The following is a 24,965-nucleotide window of genomic DNA, read 5'->3' on the forward strand; positions in this document are numbered from 1 at the left end:
CTCTTTGTATCAGACTCATCAGGAAAAATCCTAACCCTGGTTAAAGCCACCTCTCCACCTCCACTGCATGCACCAGAGCTGGGGAAAAGCGCACAACTGTGCTGGCTGGTCTCCCTTCAAATTTATAACCTCAAGTAAGCTATCAGCACTAGCAGGTGACCCTAATACATTTCCCTACTTAATTCACTCGTCCTCTCTCTGAGATGTCTATTTTCCATTTCCTCTCCCTCCCCAATTTTTCACACCCCTTCTTACGCCTCAATGTCAGCTGATGGCCTTGTTTTACACATCTCTGAGAAAGAGGAACAATTTTGCTCCTCTCCCTCCTCAAAGACTTTGCTCCTGCAGTCATCACCTTTCTTACATTATCAGTTTCTCCCTTTTTACTAGATCATTCTTGTCGTCATTCAAACATGCTGTAATATCTTCCATATTTTTAAAGTGCCTCTTGACCCTAAATCCCTCTAAAACAACCACCTCATTTTTCAGTTCCACCTTTTGAGATGTTTTCCCATTTCTGTTACTCGTACTATCATTCTTCTTTCACGTTAGGAACCCCAGAATCATCTTTGTATTTTCATCCCTCCCTTGTCTGTTAGCAGATACTGCACGTTCTTCCATCAAAATGGCGTGTTTCCATCTCTTCCTTGCTTTTCCCCTGCCATCCCCTTGACCAGTCTCTTGTGACACCACATCTAAATAATGGAAACAGCTCTCCAACAAGCTCCACCAAGCTCTCCAACAGAAGCTCCACCTGCAAATTCCTTCCACGCCCCACAACCCCAATCTGCCTAACACTGATTTCTCCACGCTCTGCTGCTGTCGGCTCATAAACCTACAGTGATTTCTGATAGCTCTTATCACCAGGCCTAACCTCCCTGAGCCATGTGGAAGACATTTCATCATCTGGTCCTGTCCTGCCTCCCCATCTTTAGTTCCTATCACCTATCAACATAAAAACTTGCTCTTTTACAGGAGTTCCCTGGTGGTCTTGTGGTTAGGATTTGGCACTTTTATTGCCATGGCAAAAAAAAAATTAACTTGCTCTTTTAGATTCATTTCCCAAGTGTCTTTCATGTAAGTCATGCAACTCTCACTTGTACATTTTATTCTTTTGTCCATATCATTCTTCTTCCTGGAATCCATCACCATCCAAATTCCAAATTGTTCAGACTCCTCCTCCTCCACAATACCTTATCATATAATGCCAGGTCACATTTTTTTGGCCCTAAATTCCTATAGCATCCCAAGTCTTCATTGCGTTTATTAATGATTTAATTATATACAGTGATATACCATCACTAACTCTTTCATTTGCAATATATACTTGAATAGAAGTAGAGCTTTTTCTTCAAAATTATCTCACAGGAAAGGGAAATCCCCCAATATTGATTTCTTACAAGGCCTCAAATATTACAGAGTGCTTTATTTTAAAAAAAACAAGTACGATTTGTGGAAGATACATAAACCTTAAATGACCTCAACCAGTCCTACTTTCGGATTATAAAGAGGCCATCAGACAGAATCTGTTAAAAAAAACAAGGGGAGGGGGGGCATAGAGAAATTTAATCAGCCACAGTAATTATTCCTGAGGGAATGATGTCAGAATTGGAAGTGCTGGATCTTGTAAACAGCCTTTTCAGTAACACCTGAAAAATCAATGCAGTCAATCTCCACACTGTAAAGATCATAAATATACACCTCACTAATTAAAAATGTAACTGTCCTAGTTTTATGTGAAAAGACACCGTGTTTTGGAACAAAACTTCTTGTGATAACTTGGATTCAAAATCTGCTGCATCTCCAACAACTTAGATGGCAATAAAGAGGGTGTGCTCAGGAAACAGTGTTAAATGACACGGAAATCAGCTCCAGCAAAGACAATGACAGTGACGGTGAGGCATTTGAAATAGGACTAAAACAGTTTTGTGAAATGTAAGAACAGCAAAAAGTAATACTCTAAATTGCTGTATTATTTTATATGACATGATAAAATCTGTATGAATAATTAAATTAATTTAATAGACATTTGACCGCTTCATCTCTACCCCTGCAAGTTTATACGCTGAAGTTGGCAAAATATACTATTTTTTTAGCGGACAACGGGGGTGAAGACAAGGGGAGCAAAGAGCCGCAAGACAATAAAAACGAGTTTGGTAACTGTGTTGTCTATGGCATAATGTGATTCAAAAAAGACTTTACACGGTTAGAACTTGGCTTGTCAGTCATCCACCGTGTAGAGCTGAGTTTTTCAATTTTCAAATGCAAGGACTAGAATAAATGTTATCTAAGACTCTCTGTGTTTCCAAAATTTTATTTCTGTTGTTTTCTATTGTACTCTCTTTTAAAGATTCAGCAGCATTGGTAAACACAAAGAGTAATGCTATTTTAGAGGCTACTGCACATTTCCCATTCTTTACTGCCATTTAATATGTCTGAGAAACTTAACACAATTCAAAAACTTCAGCCCTTGCTCTACTGCCCTTATAATCTTGATTTTGGACTTGGAAAATCCTGGGTATTCCAAACTATATTACCAACTTCTCCATCTTTGAGCAGCATCATTGTAAAGACAAAAGGTATACTTAAAGTCTCGTTCAGTTTTCTTTTTTCCTTGAGCAGAACCTGGGGCTCAGCAAGAGTTCAATGCTGATCAGGGGCAGGGCTGAGACTCAAGCCCATGCCACACCCTCTGTTAATTCTGGTGGTGAGGCACAGCACTCAGCTCTGGGCATGCCACTCCTAATTACTTGATTACTTGATATTTTCAATTCCTAAATTTCTTTTCTAGGTTTTATGCATGAATGTATAAAAGTTATGGGCCACGTTATTTTCTTGTTATTTTAATGTGATTTCTGACTTCATTCCAGAGGGGAAGCACCCAATGACCCATCCACACCTATATGATTTTCAGCCAGTCTCAGCCTCCGATCGCCACTGCACAAATCTCCCACCTCTTCTAAAGAGATGCACGTTCTTGCCAGATGAGCTGCATTTCTAATTAGCGCTCTCCTCATGGAGCACCATCCTATGGTAAATCACGCGGAATGGACATGGTAACAACAGATGCTGACCTCAAGCATGCCACGTGTGAAATCATCCATTATGCAGAGATGACCTAGGCAGGCTGGCACAAACTACCCTGGCCGTACTACCGCAGCATGACCATTCCACCGCTTTCAGGAAACACACACGTGCGTGGACACACAGGCACACATACGCCATCACGTCCGTACCTAGTCAACTCTCTGCATCTTGTCTGAGATTATCAAAGCTACCAATCTCTGTAAGCTTGTCTTTGCCCTTTCCAGCTCAAATACCATCACTGCTCAGAGTTACACAATGCTAACGCTTATGACTGAAAATGCGTACTTACCTTCAATCCTCTTTAAAGCTGAAAGGCACATATCCTTCCTTGGAAACTCAAAGGGATTGTTACAGGTTCGAATGGTGTCACACTCACATTTCCCATTGATTATATTGCAGCCAGAGACAAGGTTTTCATTGCATGGTTCAAAACCAAGCAGTTGGTCATCATCCCAGTTCTCATCTGTAAAACAATTAACAACCACATAATGTTTGCTTGTTAGCTTCATTCAAAGGCCTGTCTGAAAGCAAAAATGTGCGAGGATGTCAAGATTAACATCCGATTTTGACACCTCAATTTACGAAAGGCAGTTTGGCTGCAATTTTACAAATGAATGAAACCCAACCTCCTAATAAATGAGAAGACTGAAATATAGCCATACACGTCAACATTAACTAGCTATATATACAAACGTTTCTGATCAAAAACCACTACTCCTCTGATGTGTTATTACAGAAACAATTGAGATTCCTTTAAATTTCTTCATTTTAAACAAAGATTCCAGGATTTTCCCATGTTCAATAAAACTACATCTGTCAATCTACAAAATTATTCCCAAAAACCCCCAAATTTTTTACCCCATCTGGTAGAGACCAGCTTCAGGTTTAAAACAGCTCTGCAACTTCATATATCAAGGCAGTGCTAATAAATGTAAACAGACACCACCCAAGGAGTCAGGAATGGGATACAACGGAGGAAATGCCCTCCAATGCACTTCAGTACAAATGCTAATGTCCATTACTGCCCACAACCAAAGCCAGAAACAACAACAAACAAAACTAAGGGCTACAGCCTAGTGAGAGGCTGAGGTCGTCAAATTCTACGGCTGAGACCATATCAGCGTCCTGGGCCATGGAATGGAGTTGACTGTAAGAAATCAAGTAGATTTTAAAACCAACTTTCATGGGAACCAGTTCAGACAAATGAAACAAACATGACAGAACCACAGCAAGACTCAATCCTTAATAATATTCCTCATAGTTGAAATGCCTCTTGTAGGAAACCAGACTATTTCTCTGAGTCTCTGTGATGTTATGAGTTTTTCCCCCCTCTTAACATTATCTTTAATAGATACTTTATCACACCTTAACTGGGTACTGACTATTAAATAGTAAACATGTTTCTGATAACCATATCTGGAGAGAATCTTTTAAAAGTGCTTGAATTTAAGATACTTAAACTTGTTGCTCAAAGTAAGGCAGGTATAAAGACATCTTAAGAATGTGTTTTCACAAAAGACAGCGCAAACAAATGGCTATAATTTTTATAAGGCTAACTTTTCCTTCTGGTGACATCGTTGACTTACTGCCTAAGTCAGGAAAAGACTGTTCTCCCTCACTGAAATAAATAATTTTCTTGTCAAGGGGTTTTTAGAAGGATATCATTTACAAAATAAAGAGCTTCAGGGTGATTATTTGAAAAGGGAGAATAGAAAATCTCCTGTGTTTTGATTTCAGAAGATCAGGCTCTCTTATTTGATCAAAGCTTCATCTCTTAGTAAAACAATTTTAGAAGTTTAAACAAAAACACAAGTTATCTGTTTTAAGATTTATTTTCCTATTTAGACTGTATCTGGTCTTTAGAAATAACAGGTATATAACATGTATACACACAAAGGGACATTCCTATCTTCAAGACAACAGTGAAATTACTAAATTACTTTCAAAGGAAAACCAGAATAGAATATACTGAAACAACTCAACACAGTAAAGTAGGTGATAATTTAGTCTTTGGTTATAACACATGACAAAATGGCTCACGTAAACAATTTCTTATCTCTATATTTAATTGTTGACATGTTATTAGTACCACCAGCCTAATACAGTTCAGCAAAATTTACCGTAAAGAAATTCTTTTGACCGTATATTCAAATTTGTAATTCAAAATTAGTTCAACCCTAGGAACCTAAAAATCAGTAAGAAACTCAAGTAACATTTGAACTACTGAAAAACTGTATTTCTCCTCTTTCCCACCCCATATTCCAAGAAGAAATCTTTATTGCTATCTTTGTAAATATATGCAGTTAATGTATCACCAAATCAAGTGGATTCTGATGCAGATTTTTTTTTCCACAATAAACATCCCTTCCCTCCATCATAACTGGAACTCCCTGAAGACATCACTCTCCTGAACCACTGCAACATCCTCTAACCTGTCTCCTTGCACTATCCCATTTCCCACACTGTCAACCAGAATCATCTTCCTCAAAAGACAAGCCTGCTCATTGGTTCTCTCTTGCCAACAAGAAAAAGTCCGAACTTCTTATTGTATAATACAAGGTTCTTCATGGTACAGCTTGTACCTACTTGTACAGACTCATCGTGCACCAATCCCTCACACATCCTAATGCTCCAATAAGCACACAGATTCTCACTACAAACCCTCAATAAATGCTCCCATGCCTTTGCTCACAGAGTATCATCGCCTGGAACACCTCCTTCTCGCCTTCCTCTGATAACTCCTATTCATTTTTCAAGACCCAAGTCAAATGTTACCTCTTTGAGAAGTCTTCTCCAACTCTGAGCTCTCTATCCTCCACGCTCCTACAAACACCTGTGCACACCTCTTACCCTTTCTAATAATGGTTTCATGCAAGTCTAACTTCCCCATTAGACAAAGAGGCCTCACATGCAGGAGGAGCCAGGTCTTATCCAACTTTGAACCCCCTTAACCCCAGGACTTAGTACAAGCGTTCAGTAACTCTATCTAGTTTTCCATGTCACTGGTATGGTCAATGCTGTTGACTATGCTTTTTTTTTTTTTTAACAGAAAATGTCTTGTAAACAAATGCATAGACGTATAACAAGGAAAACATGTTTCATTATAATGAACATGTTTACATAATAAAAATCTGATTCAAAAACCTTATTAGTGAAGCATTAATGAGGCAGGCATTTTGAAGAAATGTGCAGACATACTTTGGTACCTTTCTCTCTAGGCATCAACTGTCATTAGTCTCTTTCCCAGTTCAGCTCTAGACTTCAGCCTCTTATCAGCTGGCTGGCATCAACAGCCCCTCCAAGGAGTCCATCTCAGGGCCAATTTGTTTTCACTGCCAGATGTTTTTCTCTGCCCCCCCCACAGGAAGACCACTTCCCCTGAGTGTGGAATCAGAACTAAAAGGCAACTTCCCTTAATGCCCTCTCCAGCTCCTGACTGTTCTCAGCAGAAGCCTCTCGGCAACAGCGACAGGCTGCACCTGATGGTGCACAGCTAAGCCTGACCATCCCCTCAGGAAATGTCACGGTCACCCGGTCCAGTCAGGAGGCCTCTGACTCTAAAGCCAAAAATGTCTTACATGCTTTTATTTTCTTTTTTGAGAGGAAACCCTTTCCATTCTATGCCCCCCATCCTAATCAATACTTTGTTTTTCTTCTTGGCAAATAGTTCCCTTAGCAACCACTGCTTTATAGGATCAAGTACAACATGTTTATGTGACAAATGCTTTTATGTTTTTCTATTACAGAACATTATACTTTAATGTAACAGCCATCCAACAGGGACTGAAAGCAAAAATTTAGTGAAGTCTGATTATACAGAAATCAAATCTGAGCCCAATACTGCCGCTGACAACACTTGGCAAATTTGATGTTTTAAAATTTCTTTTCTTAAGTAAATCCACATATACAGCACAAGGATCAAGGTTCTGATTCTGATATAGTTTCTGATTTCTCCTTGGACTGGTCAGGACTTTAAAAACAAGGAGGGGGGGGGTGATTAAAAACAGGAGTACTGCCCTTTAACTATTTATATCAAGTAGTTTTTTCCTAGTGCTCTCCATGGGACAAGATGTAGTCTCCGAGCCTGAAAGGTCAAGATAATTGAGATACCTCTGCAAACGTATTTTTAAGTTTGTAACTTCTGCAAGATACCAAATCCGAATGTGATTTTCTCTATATACAAAATGAAAGAAACGTGATAATTTCATGTATGAATTAGAATTCATGCATGTTCAAATATATGCAAATATGTGAGTACTCCAGTGAAGAGTCAGTTATAACTAACTGCTAACCTGACATCTCCACTTGGATATTTAGAAGAAACCAGGAAATGATATTTTACCTCAAGACAACTGTGGGACTTCAGTAGGCAGGATTATTTCATGCATTCTTCCCATTTCATTCCAGAGAATATTCACAAGATGTATAATCAAGGGTTGAAATTTAATAAAATTAATAACCTGTACTGCTTCAATAAAGGGCATTCTTAAAGGAAACTGATTTTTTTTTCCAACATCTTTATTGGACTACAATTGCTCTACAATGGTGCGTTAGCTTCTACTGTATAACACAGTGAGTCAGCCATACGTATACACATATCCCCATATCCCCTCCCTCATGCATCTCCCTCCCACCCTCCCTATCCCACCTCTCTACGTGGTCACAAAGCACCAAGCTGATCTCCCTGTGCTATGCAGTTGCTTCCCACCAGCCAGCCATTCTACATGTGGTAGAGTATGTCCATGCCACACTCTCACCTCGTCCCAGCCCACCCCTACCCCTCCCCATGTCCCCAAGTCCACTCTCCACATCTGGGTCTTTATTCCTGTCCTGCACATAGGTTGTACAGAACCATTTTTTTCTTTTTAGACTCCATATATATGTGTTAGCATGCAGTATTTGTTTTTCTCTTTCTCACTTACTTCACTCTGTATGACAGCCTCTAGGTCCATCCACCTCACTACAAATAACTCAATTTCATTTCTTTTTACGGCTGAGTAATATTTCATTGTATACATGTGACACATCTTCTTTATCCATTCATCATCAAGTGTCGACAGACACTTAGATTGCTTCCATGTCTTGGTTATTGTAAATAGTGCAGCAATGAACATTGTGGTACGTGATTCTGTTTGAAGTATGGTCTTCTCAGGGTATATGCCCAGTAGTGGGACTGCTGGGTCATATGGTAGTTCTATTTTTAGTTTTTTAAGGAACCTCCAAACTGTTCTCCATAGTGGCTGTATCAATATACATTCCCACCAACAGTGCAAAAGGGTACCCTTTTCTCCACACCCTCTCCAGCATTTATTGTTTGTAGACTTTTTGATGATGGCCATTCTGACTGGTGTCAGGTGATACCTCACTGCAGTTTTGACTTGCATTTCTCTAATGATTAGTGATGTTGAGCATCCTTTCATGTGTTTGTTGGCAATCTATATATCTTCTTTGGAGAAATGTCTATTTAGGTCTTCTGCCCATTTTTGGATTGGGTTTTTTTTTCATATTGAGCGGAATGAGCTGCTTGTATATTTTAGAGATTAATCCTTTGTCAGTTGCTTCGTTGGCAAATATTTTCTCCCATTCTGAGGGTTGTCTTTTCGTCTTGTTTATGGCTTCCTTAGCTGTGCAAAAGCTTTTAAGTTTCATTAGCTCCCATTTGTTTATTTTTGTTTTTATTTCCCTTTCTCTAGGAGGTGGATCAAAAAGGATCTTGCTGTGCTTTATGTCAGAGTGTTCTGCCTATGTTTTCCTCGAAGAGTTTTATAGTGTCTGGTCTTACATTTAGGTCTTTAATCCATTATAAGTTGATTTTGTGTATGGTGTGAGGAAGTATTCTAATTTCATTCTTTTACATGTAGCTGTCCAGTTTTCCCAGCACCACTAACTGAAGAGGCTGTCTTTTCCCCATTGTATATTCTTGCCTCCTTTATCAAAGATAAGGTAACCATATGTGTGTGGGCTTATCTCTGGGCTTTCTATACTGTTCCATAGATGTATATTTCTGCTTTTCTGCCAGTACCAGACTGTCTTGATTACTGTAGCTTTGTAGTATAGTCTGAAGTCTGGGAGCCTGACTCCTCCAGCTCTGTTTTTCTTTCTCAAGATTGCTTTGGCTATTCAGGGTCTTTTGTGTTTCCATACAAATTGTGAACTTTTTTGTTCTAGTTCTGTGGAAAATGCCATTGGTAGTTTGAATAGCGATTGCATTGAATCTGTAGATTGCTTTGGGTAGCAGAGTCATTTTCACAATGTTGATTTTTCCAATCCAAGAACATGGTATGTCTCTCCTTCTGTCTGTATCATCTTTAATTTCTTTCACCAGTGTCTTACAGTTTTCTGCATTCAGGTCTTTTGTCTCCTTAGGTAGGTTTATTCCTAGGTATTTTATTTGTTTTGTTGCAATGGTAAATGGGAGTATTTCCTTAATTTCTCTTTCAGATTTTTCATCATTAGTGTATAGGAATGCAAGAGGTTTCTGTGCATTAATTTTGTATCCTGCTATTTTACCAAATTCATTGTTTAGCTCTAGGAGTTTTCTGGTAGCATCTTTAGGATTCTCTATGCATAGTATCATGTCATCTGCAAAACTGTGACAGCTTTACTTCTTCTTTTCTGATTTGGATTCTTTTTACATCTTTTTCTCCTCTGACTGCTGTAGCTAAAACGTCCAAAACTATGTTGAATAATAGTGGTGAGAGTGGGCAACCTTGTCTTGTTCCTGATCTTAGTGGAAATGGTTTCAGTTTTTCACCACTGAGAATGATGTTGGCTGTGGGTCTGTCATACATGGTTTTATTATGTTGAGATAAGTTCCCTCCATGCCTACTTTCTGGAGGGTTTTTATCATAAATGGGTGTTGAATTTTCTTAAAAGCTTTTTCTGCATCTATTGAGATGATCATATCGTTTTGCTCCTTCAATTTGCTAATATGGTTTATCACATTGATTGATTTGTGTATATTGAGGAATCCTTGCATTCTGGGGATAAACCTCACTTGATCATGGTGTATGAGCCTTTTAATGTGCTGTTGGATTCTGTTTGCTAGTATTTTGTTGAGAATTTTTGCATCTATGTTCAACAGTGATATTGGCCTGTAGGTTTTTTTTTGTGTGTGTGTGACATCTTTGTCTGGTTTTGATATCAGGGTGATGGTGGCCTCGTAGAATGAGTTTCGGAGTGTTCCTCCCTCTGCTATATTTTGGAAGAGTTTGAGAAGGATAGGTGTTAGCTCTTCTCTAAATGTTTCATAGAATTCACCTGTGAAGCCATCTGGTCCTGTGCTTTTTGTTTGTTGGAAGATTTTTAAATCAGTTTCAATTTCAGTGCTTGTGATTGGTCTGTTTATATTCTCTATTTCCGCCTGGTTCAGTCTCAGAAGGTTGTGCTTTTCTAAGAATTTGTCCATTTCTTCCAGGTTGTCCATTTTATTGGTATATAGTTGCTTGTAGTAATCTCTCATGATCCTTTATATTTCTGCAGGGTCAGTTGTTACTTCTCCTTTTTCATTTCTAATTCTGTTGATTTGAGTCTTCTGCCTTTTTTGCTTGATGAGTCTGGCTAATGGTTTATGAATTGTGTTTATCTTCTCAAAGAACCAGCTTTTGGTTTTATTGGTTTTTGCTATCATTTCCTTCATTTCTTTTTATTTCTGATCTATGATTTCTTTCCTTCTGCTAACTTTGGGGTTTTTTTGTTCTTCTTCCTCTCATTGCTTTAGGTATAAGGTTAGGTTGTTTATTTGAGATGTTTCTTGTTTCTTGAGGTGGGACTGTATTGCTATAAACCTTGCTCTTAGAACTGCTTTTGCTGCGTCCCATAGGTTTTGGGTCGTCGTGTTTTCATTGTCATTTCTTTCTAGGTATTGTTTGATTTTCTCTTTGATTTCTTCAGTGATCTCTTGGTTATTTAGTAGTGTATTGTGTACCCTCCATGTGTTTGTATTTTTTACAGTTTTTTTCCTGTAATTGATATCTAGTCTTATAGCATTGTGGTTGGAAAAGATACTTGATATGATTTCAATTTTCTTAAATTTACCAAGGTTTGATTTGTGACCCAGGATATGATCTATCCTGGAGAATGTTCCATGAGCACTTGAGAATAAAGTGTATTCTGTTGTTTTTGGTTGGAATGTCTTATAAATATCAATTAAGTCCACCTTTAATGTATCATTTAAAGCTTGTGTTTCCTTATTTATTTTCACTTTGGATGATCTGTCCATTGGTGAAAGTCAGTGTTAAAGTCTCCCACTATGATTGTGTTACTGTCGATTTCCTCTTTTATGGCTGTTAGCATTTGCCTTATGTATTGACGTGCTCCTATGTTGGGTGCATAAAGATTTACAATTTTTATATCTTCTTCTTGGATTGATCCCTTGATTATTATGTAGTGTCCTTGTTTGTCTCTTGTAATAATCTTTATTTTAAAGTCTATTTTGTTTGTTATGAGAATTGCTACTCCAGCTTTCTTTTGATTTCCATTTGCATGGAATATCTTTTTCCATCCCCTCACTTTCAATCTGTATGTGTTCTTAGGTCTGAAGTGGGTGTCTTGTAGACAGCATATATACGGGTCTTCTTTTTGCATCCATTCAGCCAGTCTATGTCTTTTGGTTGGAGCCTTTAATTCATTTACATTTAAGGTAATTATCGATATATATGTTCCTATTACCATTTTCTTAATTGTTTTGGGTTTGTTATTGTAGGTCTTTTCCTTCTCTTGTGTTTCCTGCCTAGAGAAGTTCCTTTAGCGTCTGCTGTAATGCTGGTTTGGTGGTGCTGAATTCTCTTAGCTTTTGCTTGTCTGTAAAAGTTTTAATTTCTCCGCCGAATCTGAATGAGATCCTTGCTGGGTAGAGTAATCTTGGTTGTAGGTTTTTCCCTTTCATCACTTTAAATATGTCCTGCCACTTCCTTCTGGCTTGCAGAATTTCTGCTCAAGGATCAGCTGTTAACCTTATGGGGATTCCCTTGTACATTACTTGTTGCTTTTCCCTTGCTGCTTTTAATATTTTTTCTCTGTATTTAATTTTTGATAGTTTGATTAGTATGTGTCTTGGCGTGTTTCTCCTTGGATTTATCCTGTATGGGACTCTCTCTGCTTCCTGTACTTGACTATTTCCTTTCCCATATTAGGGAAGTTTTCAACTATAAGCTCTTCAAATATTTTCTCAGTCCCTTTCTTTTTCTCTTTTTCTTCTTGGACCCCTATAATTCAAATGTTGGTGCATTTAATGTTGTCCCAGAAGTCTCTGAGACTGTCCTCAATTCTTTTCATTCGTTTTTCTTTATTCTGCTCTGCAGTAGTTATTTCCACTATTTTATCTTCCAGGTCACTTATCCGTTATTCTGCTATTGATCCCTTCTAGAGAATTTTTAATTTCATTTATTGTATTGTTCATCACTGTTTTTTTGCCCTGTAGTTGTTCTAGGTCCTTGTTAAACGTTTCTTGTATTTTCTCCATTCTATTTCCAAGATTTTGGATCATCTTTACTATCATTACTCTGAATTCTTTTTCAGGTAGACTACCTATTTCCTCTTCATTTGTTTGGTCTGGTGGGTTTTTACCTTGCTCCTTCATCTGCTGTGTATTTCTCTGTCTTCTCATTTTGCTTAACTTACTGTGTTTGGGGTCTCCTTTTCACAGGCTGCAGGTTTGTAGTTCCCTTGTTTTTGGTGTCTGCCCCCAGTGGCTAAGGTTGTTTCAGTGGGTTGTGTAGGCTTCCTGGTGGAGGGGACTGGTGCCTGTGTTGTGGTGGATGAGGCTGGATCTTGTCTTCCTGGTGGGCAAGACCGAGTGCAGTGGTGTGTTTTGGGGTGTCTGTGAACTTATTATGATTTTAGGCAGCCTCTCTACTAATGGGTGGGGGGGTTGTGTTCCTGTCTTGCTAGTTGTTTGGCATGGGGTGTCCACCACTGGAGCTTGCTGGTCGTTGAGTGGAGCTGGGTCTTACGTGTTGAGACAAGACCTCTGGGAGGGCTCTCACCGATTGATATCACGTGGGGCCGGGAGGTCTCTGTTGGACCAATGTCCTGAATTCAGCTCTCCCACCTCAGAGGCTTAGGCCTGACAGCCGGCCGGGGCACCAAGACCTTGTCAGCCACACGGCTGGAGAAGATGGGCTATGAGTTGATTGCCTGCCACTGCCCTGTCGTAGCTCTGTCTCAGCTGTCTCCAAAGGTCACCCAGATACATTGGGTTATTCCACCATTCCTCAGAACTTACACATGCCAGACTGGGATTTGCAGATGTCCTCCTGATACTCTTCATTGAAATATGTTGCATTCATGGTGGTGAGAGATATGCTAATAGTGTTGGCTCTCTTCAGTTCAGAGACTGGGACAGTCTGAGCCTTCATGTGGCCAAGTCAGGAGCAGCTGGCCAACAGTCCCAAAGTGATGTCATGTCAGATTCCAAGAAGGCTTTCTGCACCGCCCGAGCAGTAGTCCCAAGCAGCCACTCCGCTCAGCTGTAGCACTCTTGGGAATTTGGTGGTACCCCCAAACAAGGATTTCTGCCGGCCCTAGAGCCTGACTTGCCCACCCAGGCAAGGAGCCGAGGAGAGCATCTCCCGGCCCTGTCTCACCAGAGAAGCGGACCGGAAACTGATTTTTTATTTGGTTTGTTATTTGGTTATTAGTATTTACTTTACTGCAAGTGCATAGCGGTGACTAACACAGTTTGGGGCCATAGCCTCTGCTCATGCTAAGATGCCAGCAGTTTTACCAGAATTGTTTTTGCACCAGCAGTGCAAATGTTGACACAGAATAAAAGCAAATAATATGTTAATATTACTGTGAAAATAACTTTGACCTCATGTACTACTTGAAAAGGTCTCAGTGCCCCCCAGGGGTCTGTGGTCCACACTTTGAGAACTGCTGTTCTAAAGAGCATGTCTTGCTGGTACACTTAGGCCAAGACAGCATAGGACCCAGGTTTGAGAAATAACAAAAGATACTGGATACCTTTTCTCCTAACAGTTACTACTGAACCATAAAAACACGTTTCTCTAACGTGATTTTAGTTATACATAATTTGGAAAAAAATGATGTCAGTATAATGCAGAAGGTGCGTTGGTTCATGTGTGATTTCCCCCAGCACATTAATGTTATAAAAACATCAGGAGCAAGTTTTCTCACAATAAAAGGAAAAGTCTTCGCAGTTAAATGAACACCTTAAGAAAAGGCTTATAATCTTGTTTAAATTCCTTCCTTTAGTGCAAGAAATGGCTGCTCTAGTGGTTGAACTTTCCACTACATTTAACTGTCCGGGGAGGTTGAATGTACAAATGAGAAAGCTAGAGATATTCTCCCGTTTTAAAAAAATCACGATGAAGAAACTACCCCTGGGGACTTCCCTGGTAGCGCAGTGGTTAAGAATCTGCCTGCCAATGCAGGAGACACAGGCTCGATCCCTGGTCCGGGAAGTTCCCACATGCCACGGAGCAGCTAAGCCCGTGCGCCACAACTACTGAGCCTGCTCTCTAGAGCCCATGAACCACAACTACTGAGCCCGCACGCCACAACTACTGAAGCCCGCGCACCCAGAGCCTGTGCTCCACAACAAGAAAAGCCCCCGCTTGCCACAACTAGAGAAAAGCCCACGCGCAGCAATGAAGACCCAACGCAGCCAAAAAAACAAAAAAAACCAAAAAACTACCCCTGGATCTTATATTTAATTCTGATGAAACTAGTCTCCATTCAGAGTAAGTATCTGTGAGGTCCCATGCCCTGAAGGAAGCAGCCTGAGCTCAGGAGTGTGTAAAGCTGCAAAGGATGGGCTGCCCAGGCTCCAGATGCAAATGTTAAGAGCAGCTTACCTGAGTCAGGAGCTTTATTTGGATTCTTATTGTTTATATTTATCCTCTGTGTTCACAGTGCCATAGGTTTTGAGTGACCTGCCCCATCCCTATTTTTCCCAACAGCTCTATTACCTTTAGTGTAGTGAATGATTTTGCAAAAAAAAAAAAATTTGTAAGAGTGTACATGTGGTACCAAAGCAAAAACACCTGAAACACCTGCACTTCCAACAGTCACCTTCAGTCTAACCCTGGACTTGGTCTTTCTGTTCCACAGACTACTTTCCAATATTCTTGATGATGCCTGAAATTCCTTCTTTCCACAGTTGATATAACAGATTCTAAGTGCAAAGGCTACTGAGAAAGGAGTTGTGATCCTCAGGGTAGGGGAGGGGAAAAGGACGTGAAAGAAGAGGAGTCTTGGAAGATGTACAGAGACACAGCCAGCTCCAGATCTGGGAAGCAGCAGCCCCGGGGGCTACACCCGCTCTGTGCCCAGGAGCTCAAGGAACCAGCCACGGCAACCCTGGCCCAACTGGTTCCAGATTCTCTGCTTGTCAAAATATATTTCCATCTGCTTGCTGGTGCCTGAAATTCCAGTAACATGGAATAAAATGTTTCAGGTATGACCGCACTTATTGGACAAAGTACTGTGTGTTCATCTGAAATGTCCAACTTCCTGAAGGCAGAAGGCATTTGTAGACTCAGAGCCTTACCTTTTCTACCTCATATCAGCTTAGGGTAATGGAGTTTACTCCAAACCAAGATACGGCTACACCCCATTGTGTGGTATTCCACTTACCAGAAACACGCTATAGCAGATATTAAAAAGCAAGACACAAATTCGTGGTACACACTCAGAAGCTCACAGTAATGGAATTCTGTTGGCAGAAGAGAGGCTGCTGGGAATATATATCAAATTAATTCTCCAGCTGTTCACATATCCCTGTGGCTACAGTAAGATGCAAATAGCTAGTACTGGCATCTCTTTCCATGCCAGCCTAGAAACTCCAGTGTAATGTAAAATTGCTGCTCTTAACTCCCCCAGCTCCCGGCTGGCTGTTATCGTGCATTCAGCTCCGCTCAAGGAGGAATCTAAGGCAGTGAGCTTTCATTCTCTCTCCTTCCAGCTTAAGGCGGATGTTCCAAAAGCTGGTGCTTCCCTTTCCCTCTCTTCCTCATGCTGTAATCAGTGCAAAGCAAGAAGGGCAAAATTATGGTTATCAGTAGAAATGATTCATGACATAAAAATCTGTTTTATAGGCATTTCCACAAAGTAAAACTATGTGAGGCATATGTAACTGTGTACCAGAGTAGACCAAGCCTTAATCTAAAACAATGGAAATACTAAAATATGCACACAATTTTTTTTGAGGACTCTTAAACTGATGCAAACCTCTAAATATATAACAAACAAACATGACCACTGATTCATATTATATCCAAGTGGGGAAGTCTTTGAAAAATAAACAGTACTGAACCAATTTACTAAACCAATTTATAGTAAAACATTTATGAATGATAAGCAAATGTTCCATTGCTGTAACTGTTGTCAACACCTCAGCAACACACCTATCAGAGGAGGACCAGGGACGAACTGTAGCATGCAAAGTCATTTGTTCATTCATTCTTTCTTTCAAACATTCATTCCTCAATCAGTTATTGGTATCTATTATACATCAAGAACTGAGCAAGGTACTAAGGATTTAAAATGCTAGGAAAGAGGAGTTTACAGTATAATTTCCCACTACTCTAACCAAAATCATACCAAGTATGTGAATAAAATGTTCCTAGGAATTTTGAAACAGAGGAAAAGATTAAGTAAGGGAAGGATAATTTCCTTTTTGATAACAGGAAGCTGGTGGGGACAGAGAAGAAGTTAAGAAAAGATAAGCAGTATTTCTAGAAGGAATTCATGAAACAAGATGAGGAGAGGAGAAACCAGGGCTACAGAACACAACTCTCTTATTTCACAATTCTGCCTAAATTAGGGACTATCTACCCTCAATTGCATATAGAAAATCAGATAGCCCAGAGGTCTGTTCTCATGGAGAGGCCCCGGTCCAGGGGACCACAACCTTAGCTTTGTCATTAGAGTGACCCTGAACAAGGCATTTGGCCCCCTCGGCTCCAATTTATTTCATCACTAAAACGGAGGTGAGAGGGATAATCTGTGAGGTCCCTTTAGACTTTCTCCTTGTGTTTCCTTGATTCTGGCATCTTAGTTGAAACTGTACAATGCTAACAATTTACTGGTCACAGTGTCAGAGAATCACACGCTTATGGTGGTCACAATTTAAATTTAAAATAATTTCCCATTTATCAAACTAGTTTAAGGTCTGGAAAACAATCACTGTGCAGAGTAAGGCAAGCCAAAGGTGCTTTTAATATAACAAATATCACTTTGCAGGACCTTTCTAGCACCTCCAATCCTAGAGGATTTACTGGCTGAGGTCTCAACAGATTAAAACAGGATTGGCCTTGAATTGATAACTACTGAAGCACTGAGTCATTACACAGTTGCCTCTACTTCTGTATATATTTGAAAACTTCTATGATAAAAAGGTTTTTTTTTTAATGGGAGGGGATTATGGGAAAATTAATCAAATACTTAAAAATGAAGAACAGTAGATATGTCACGTCAACATTGATGGGACACAGCTAAGGCAGTGTTTAAAGGGAAATTTCACAGGAAATAAGAAAGGTTAAAAAAAATGAGCTAAGCATTCATCTGAAATTAGAAAAAGATCAACAAAGCAAATCCAAAGAAACAAGAAAGATGAAGTTAATAAATACATGGAGAAAATCAATGTAACAGAGATAAAAGCAACAGAAGTGATTAACATAATAAAAACTAATTCTTCAAAAAGATTATTAAGATATCTCATAAATGGCTTATGACTAACAGTCCCATATAGCATGTCACCTCATCCAGGTACTTGGACCTATAAATATATTTTTTCAATCAGTTTCTCTTTGGTGTGGTTTTACCAGGAAGTTACTCAAAGTCAGACACTAAATGGTTACATTTCTGAAATTTTTTAAAATAATCAAAACAGGATACTTGATTGCTCATGGAAACTCTTCCCTAGCTACAACCAGTCTGACTGAACCCAATGGTGTAGAACTCAACCCCCTTTCATTTCCCTACTTTGAGACTGAATCTCAATATTTTAAAAGGAAAATCTCAGGCCTTCTCCACTGGCCCATGCTTATGCAGTGCTGGACTGGCCTTCTGGCCAGGCACATGTCATTATGAAGCAACACAGTCTTCTCTGAGCAGGAATGTCCACTAAAACATGTAACCCCTTGTTTAACCAGCTTCAAAGAATATTGGTTTTGTTATCAAATGTACTGCTGCTGGGCTTCCCTGGTGGCGCAGTGATTGAGAATCTGCCTGCCAATGCAGGGGACACGGGTTTGAGCCCTGGTCTGGGAGGATCCCACATGCCGCGGAGCAACTGGGCCCGTGAGCCACAACTACTGAGCCTGCGCGTCTGGAGCCTGTGCTCCGCAACGAGAGGCCGTGATAGTGAGAGGCCCGCGCACCGCGATGAAGAGTGGCCCCCGCTTGCCGCAACTAGAGAAAGCCCTCGCACAGAAACGAAGACCCAACACAGCCAAGAATAAATAAATAAATAAATTAATTAATTTTTTAAAAATGGATGCCATTATTAAAAAAAAATGTACTGCTGCTTAAAAATGGATACATCTTAGTTGAGGGAAAAATTATCTTGGAGAAGTACCTAATTCTTTCACATTTCGTCTCTTCATCTAGATTCTCTAAAAGCTATCCTTAAAGCCAGGTGATTTAGCCATCCCTTAGGTACCTGGCTCACAGTGTTTTATTCTCCTACAGAGGTGCTTTGGTGTAAATAACACCTAGTGAGGGTGTTATAAGAATAGCCCTATCGGGCTTCCCTGGTGGCGCAGTGGTTGGGAGTCTGCCTGCCAATGCAGGGGACACGGGTTCGAGCCCTGGTCTGGGAGGATCCCACATGCCACGGAGCAACTGGGCCCGTGAGCCACAATTGCTGAGCCTGCGCGTCTGGAGCCTGTGCTCCGCAACAAGAGAGGCCGTGATGGTGAGAGGCCCGCGCACCGCGATGAGGAGTGGTCCCCGCTTGCCACAACTAGAGAAAGCCCTCGCACAGAAACGAAGACTCAACACAGTCATAAATAAATAAATAAATAAATAAAAGAACGTGAATTTCTTAAAAAAAAAGAATAGCCCTATCAAACTTCTTAAGGATATGGAATTGGGAAGCAACGGTCTCCAAAGAAAGTCCACCATCTGGCCATTCCAGTCTCTGGCACAGAACACGAAGCCTGTTTAGATTTGACCCCAGTCCACTTCTCCACCCTCATCTCTTCCACTCTTCCCCACTTACTACAGCAATACTTCATAATGATGTGCTCCCAAATGACCCACACTGTTCCTGACCCCTGGGCTTCGCACAAGGTGTTCTCTCTGGCTAGAAAGCTGCTTCTCTTTACCTGCTTTGAAAGCTCCTATTTAGTCTTCAATACTTTCTCCAGGTTTCATCTGCTCTATAGGGACTAAATCAAGAATTGTCTCCTCTGTAGGAGTTCTGTTATACATCCATTAAAATTATTTCACTTACGGCAGTATAATGAAACTGCTCATCTAATCTCCACCAGAAAGTGGGTTCTTTTTATCATTGGGCTATCATAGGGCTTGCAAATAGTAGCTCAGCAAAATAAACATCTGCAGAGGGAGTAAACAGGAACAGGAGGAGTTGAACTTAAGCAAAGCAATCTGAATCTTTAAGTGCCAAACTTTTTCTGGAAAGTAAGTTTGGTGGTAGGAAAAAGTCAATTATTCAGAAATAACTGAGAAACATCTTTGGATCTTGGTCTTCCTACTTTTGAAATATTAATACTAACTCAAGTTTTCTTTTAGCCTCAACATTTTATTACCCAACACTTCCACATATCACATATTTATATGTCAAATGAGTGAAAAGTGTAATATTCCTCAACCATGTTGGATAAATAATAACTTAAATAATAAACTCTATTATCTCCCTTCCTACCACTTTTGTCTATCATGACCATAATTAGATAACGTGACACAAGTTAATGCTTTTTGCCAGAAAGGGTACTTGTGGATATGAATAAATACACAGTATCATTTATAAATATTAATGTATGCTCTAGCCTAAAATCTGTTAGTCAAATGACCAAGAGTCAAACAGAAGGCTAGATGTGGGAATGCCTTTTTTCTTGACTGTACTCATCCAACAGTGTAAATCACGACAGGGAGAAGAAGAAATGTGACCAGAATCTCAAACAACAAGAAAAACAAAATGAGCATGATATTCTGAAAATAACCACTTTGAAAGATACAAATTTTTCATTATACTAGCTGAACAGTTAGCACAGATAATGAAGCACATTTCACACCCACCCCGCCAGTCAAATCTTCTGATAACAGCTAACAATTCCTAAGCCAGGGACCTTACTAGGTGCTTTCCATAGACTTACACATTTAGCTGAGGAGGAAAGCTAAGCAACCAGGTCTGAATTCCACACAGACATATCACCAAGCAGGCAACAAGAGGAATTGAAGAAATAGGGAAGTAAGGTGGTCGAATGGTTGGACAAAATGTCAAGTCCAAGTGAGTCTAAAGAACCCAAGCACCAGGGAAAAGAAAGAGAGGAACACTGCTATTTTTCCATCTCACACTGGAGATGCCCATCTCGAGTGAATATGGCCTAGAGACCCATGGCTGACGGTCATCACCACAAGGGCTGGCACAGCCTCTCTGACACCTTCTCAGCCAAGACAATGGAGTTGCTGGAGAACCTCTGGAAACATCCAAGAACAGAAAACCCAACAATATAAACATGACCTCAACTATTCTATCATCCAGGAAACAAAGGTTTCCTTGTGAAAGCAATAATGCCTCCACATAAAGCAATACTCCTGAGGCGAAAGTAATGATTTCTAAAAAGTGTAATGATCTGTAAGTAGCACTAAGGAATCTTTTCAGGATAATGAATTAGTGAAATCAGTTAGCAATCATTTTGAAGGAAATGTCTTTGCAAATCAACTTGGGCCCTGCTGTGAACCCCACCTTAGTAATTTATCTGAATTCTTCAAAGTGAACAAAGTAGAAGATGATAAGAAGTGAAAGAGTGATCACCTTTAATTCCAACAATTATATTTCTAACTGATCCTTACCACTAACTCTGATACTGTTCTACAAAGAAATATCATCCCTAAATATCACGCCCTCAATCCCAAACCTTTATATTTTTGTGAGCAAAATTATCTCTATGTGTGATCTTATTTATCCCTATACACTCCATGGATCTCCTGCTATCTGGTCCTGGCAACAAAGCACAAGTTGCCAGCAATATTCAATGAACATTTTTTTTATGTGCCCAGTTTCGTGGTAAGTGAAAGTTTGATGTGTATGTCCAGATCTTTTCTTTTCTTGAAACATCATTAAAATCCACATTGCTACTGTATGTTTATATGGGAAGAAGTGTTATAAATTAGATACCAGAATCAGGGAATTCCCTGGCAGTACAGTGGTTAGGACTCGGTGACAGTGGGGGCCCGGGTTCAATCCCTAGTCAGGGAACTAGGATCCCGCAAGGCACACAGCATGGCCAAAAAAAAAAAAAGAAATGAGAATCAGAGAGCTGTGGCCTATTTAGAAACCTCATGCCACACAGGGCCTGTCTGATACATTGATTCTTAAAGGCATCAAGTCCTTGAAATTCAACCTGAAACTCTCCTCCTAGAAGCAAATGTAGATAAGGGGACAATGAAAAGCAGGACTCTTGCCTTAGGGTATGTCAAGAAATGAATATTAATCATTTGGGAGAACTTTGATTTGTACAGCAATGATTTAATCCCTAAGATTCACGTGATATAGACCATACAAGCAAATATAACGAGACCATAAAAAAAAATTAAGCAATCTTAAGAACATGTTTGAAAAATACATTTGCACACTTCCCACAACACTGGAGTTTCCTTTGCGTAGTAATCAAACATCTACACCTAACATATGCCAAGCTCTGAGACCCTGGGGGTCTCAGCCATGACACCAACACTATCCCCCAGTCTTCAATGGCTCCCACCTGCCTCCACAGTCAAGTCTAACCCCTCACACTGATAAAAGAGGCTTGTGCTCGGCCCCAGCTAGCCTCCCAGTTACGTCCCACTTTGAGGCCAGCACCTCTTCCCTCCCCAGCACTAAAGCCTCAGGGCCTGGGAACCCACGTCCCCCCCACCCAGAACATCGTCCCTCCACCCCAGTTCTGCGCCCATTCACTCCCCCACCCCTTCAGGATTCTGATCAATCTGAACTTCTCGGCATGACTTTCCATGATCACTCTAAACTGCAACCACTTCCCCTTCTCGGCTTTATTTTTTCTGCACAGACTGTATATCCCTCTGGCACGGTATATGTTTTACTTACTGACATTATTCATTTTGTCTCTCTCTACTGGAAAGCTCCAGGTAGGTAAAGATTTTTGTCTGTCTTGTTCATAGCTCTATCTTTCGCACCTAGAGCAGGGCTTAGCACACAGTAGGTCCTCCATAAATATTTACTGAATCAATTCTCTGAGTATTTTGCTGATTGCATGTCCTCTGCGAGGCACGAGCTTTCTTGCACTGTTTAACTGGAAATCTGCTACCATCTTACTGTGTGTGGCTTAAATGTTTTCTCCTCAAAGTTAACTTGATTTTCTCCCACCCACTTCACTTATCCAAAGACACTGCAGCTGTCTGTTTGCAGCTGGATTCTGAGCTGCTGGGGGGATAGGGTCCCAACCACCACTTACTGAATGGAGAAAATGAAAGTGAAACTGGACTAAGGGACTACTCCATTAATAATATCCTGTGGGGGGAAAAAAAGCAGCAGCTTCAAAGATATTCCGTGGGTATCTAAGATTTAGGTTTACTTATGTTCTTCAATACTTATGCATTTATATTTAACATCTTTCTGGAATGTCTGAGATGCAAAAAAATATACTTTATAGTAATTCATGCCTTCCAGGGGTTTAGGAAGCAAGTACCTTTTTGGGTATTTTTTAAAACCTGCAAAGAAACTGTAACTTTCTTTCAAAGTTAAAGAAAACAGTTGATAAATTTCTACATTTCAAATTTGAACGCATTGCATGCATAACATACACATATAGAGAATAACTAATTTGCTCCAAAAAGAAACATAAATAAAAACCACATGAATCACCCAGTCCTTTTTTCCACATGCTACAGCAGCATGTATTCCCGCATGCAATTAGGTACCGTGAATTTTGCAAGAGCTCAACTCTGCAATGTTATTCTATTCCAAACTTAGTCTTTATAGTGTAAAAGAAGTCATCAGTAAATTGTTCAAATGATAAAACTCACGATTTCTGGAAATATAGCTCCCTTAACTCCTACCTGAAAGGTTAAAAATTACCATCTATTTTATTAGGTTCAATATACCTTTCAAGAACTAATGGTTGGGGCTTCCCTGGTGGCGCAGTGGTTGAGAATCTGCCTGCCAATGCAGGGGACACGGGTTCGAGCCCTGGTCTGGGAAGATCCCACATGCCGTGGAGCGACTAGGCCCGTGAGCCACAATTGCTGAGCCTGCGCGCCTGGAGCCTGTGCTCCACAACAAGAGAGGCCGCGATAGTGAGAGGCCCACGCACCGCGATGAGGAGTGGCCCCCGCTCGCTGCAACTAGAGGAAGCCCTCGCACAGAGAAACGAAGACCCAACACAGCCAAAAAAAAATAAAAAAATAAAAAAAAAGGAATAACTTAAAAAAAAAAAAAAAGAACTAATGGTTGTTAGAATATAAAAGAAAATACCAAATATAGACCATTCCCAAAGGATGCTCTGCTCAAATCCATACCCTATTTAACTAACAAGGATCACCAATTTTCGAAGGATTAGAATATACAGAGATACGTAGTGTTGAACGTATATACAAGCACTTAACACGCTCTTTAATAATTCTGTTGTTTTAAACTTCCAAGTGCCCCCACTCCATCACTCTCTATTCCTTTACCCTGCTCTATTTTTTTTTACAACATTCATTTATCTAGCAGTGTATCATAGAACTGTTTGCTTTTTTGGTTAGTGACTCCCCTCTGTAAGTTCTCTGAGGCAGGGGTTTCTTTGGTTTAACCACATCACAGTGACTGCCATGTAGCAAGTGCCTGATTAATATCTGTTGAAATAAATCATCACAACAGGCTATATGATCGGTGCTTAAATGTGAGGCATATCCAATGTGCTGGGGGTCAGAGAGGAGGGATGGCTTCTAGGAGGAGGTATTGTCTGGGTACAGTCTTGATATCATCAACGACTGGAGGAAAGGCGAAAATTAAATCATTTGGAGAGATGTTTAGGTTTCAATCTAGATAGTCTAAAGTCACGTTTAATGAAAATAAATGGCTTTTTCAGTCATAAAAAAATAAATAAATAAACTCTCAAGTTTATAGAGGATTGCTAGGTTCTCAGGGAAGTCCTAAGATGCACACCTTGAGTAAGATGCTTACCTGCTGCACTGCCTGCAGCATCCCTATGGGCCTCACCTGGGGGCTTTCGGTATCAATTAGGTGGAGGAAGGGCGCCACATACCCTGGTTGGCAGGACCAGTGAATGAGTCTGATAACCAAGACATTTCCACTTGGCATCAGGGCCACTACTCCTAGGACTCTGTACAATGTCACACGAGAAAGAAGAAAAGGAGACGAGCGCCCTCACTTCAGTGGGATGTAGCATGACCACGGAACACTAATTATCATTCAAGACAACCCTGGGCACGGGAAGAATGAACTGACTCAGCTTGGAGAGATTCCAGCTACAAACGAAACCCAACCCCTTCAGGTACGGGCGGCAGCTCTCCTCTTAAACAGGTGTTTCAGAGACGCTCTGCCACCTCTTGTTTCTATTCCTTCCCCACGAGCATGGAATTTACCTGTAAACCGCCCCCCCCCCAACGAAAAGCTGGCTTGCCATCCTGGCAGACCTCACGTGCAGTCTGGCAAGATGTTCATGGTTTCACAAGGGTCGGCACGAGGCAGCTCCAAGCCCTTG

The 24,965-nt window shown here is 40.4% G+C and overlaps 1 protein-coding gene across 2 annotated transcripts in view; it reads right to left on the bottom strand.

Moving 5' to 3' along the window:
• CRIM1 (cysteine rich transmembrane BMP regulator 1) overlaps positions 1–24,965 on the bottom strand; it is a 204,952-nt gene that overhangs the window by 152,966 nt on the left and 27,021 nt on the right. For both annotated transcript variants that reach the window (XM_036872288.1, XM_036872287.1), the window contains exon 2: positions 3,377–3,550. In XM_036872288.1, the coding sequence (XP_036728183.1) occupies positions 3,377–3,550 (174 nt within the window). The remainder of the gene's footprint in view (positions 1–3,376; positions 3,551–24,965) is intronic.

The sequence above is a fragment of the Balaenoptera musculus genome, chromosome 13 (genome assembly GCF_009873245.2).
Source record: "Balaenoptera musculus isolate JJ_BM4_2016_0621 chromosome 13, mBalMus1.pri.v3, whole genome shotgun sequence".
Lineage (NCBI taxonomy): Eukaryota > Metazoa > Chordata > Mammalia > Artiodactyla > Balaenopteridae > Balaenoptera > Balaenoptera musculus.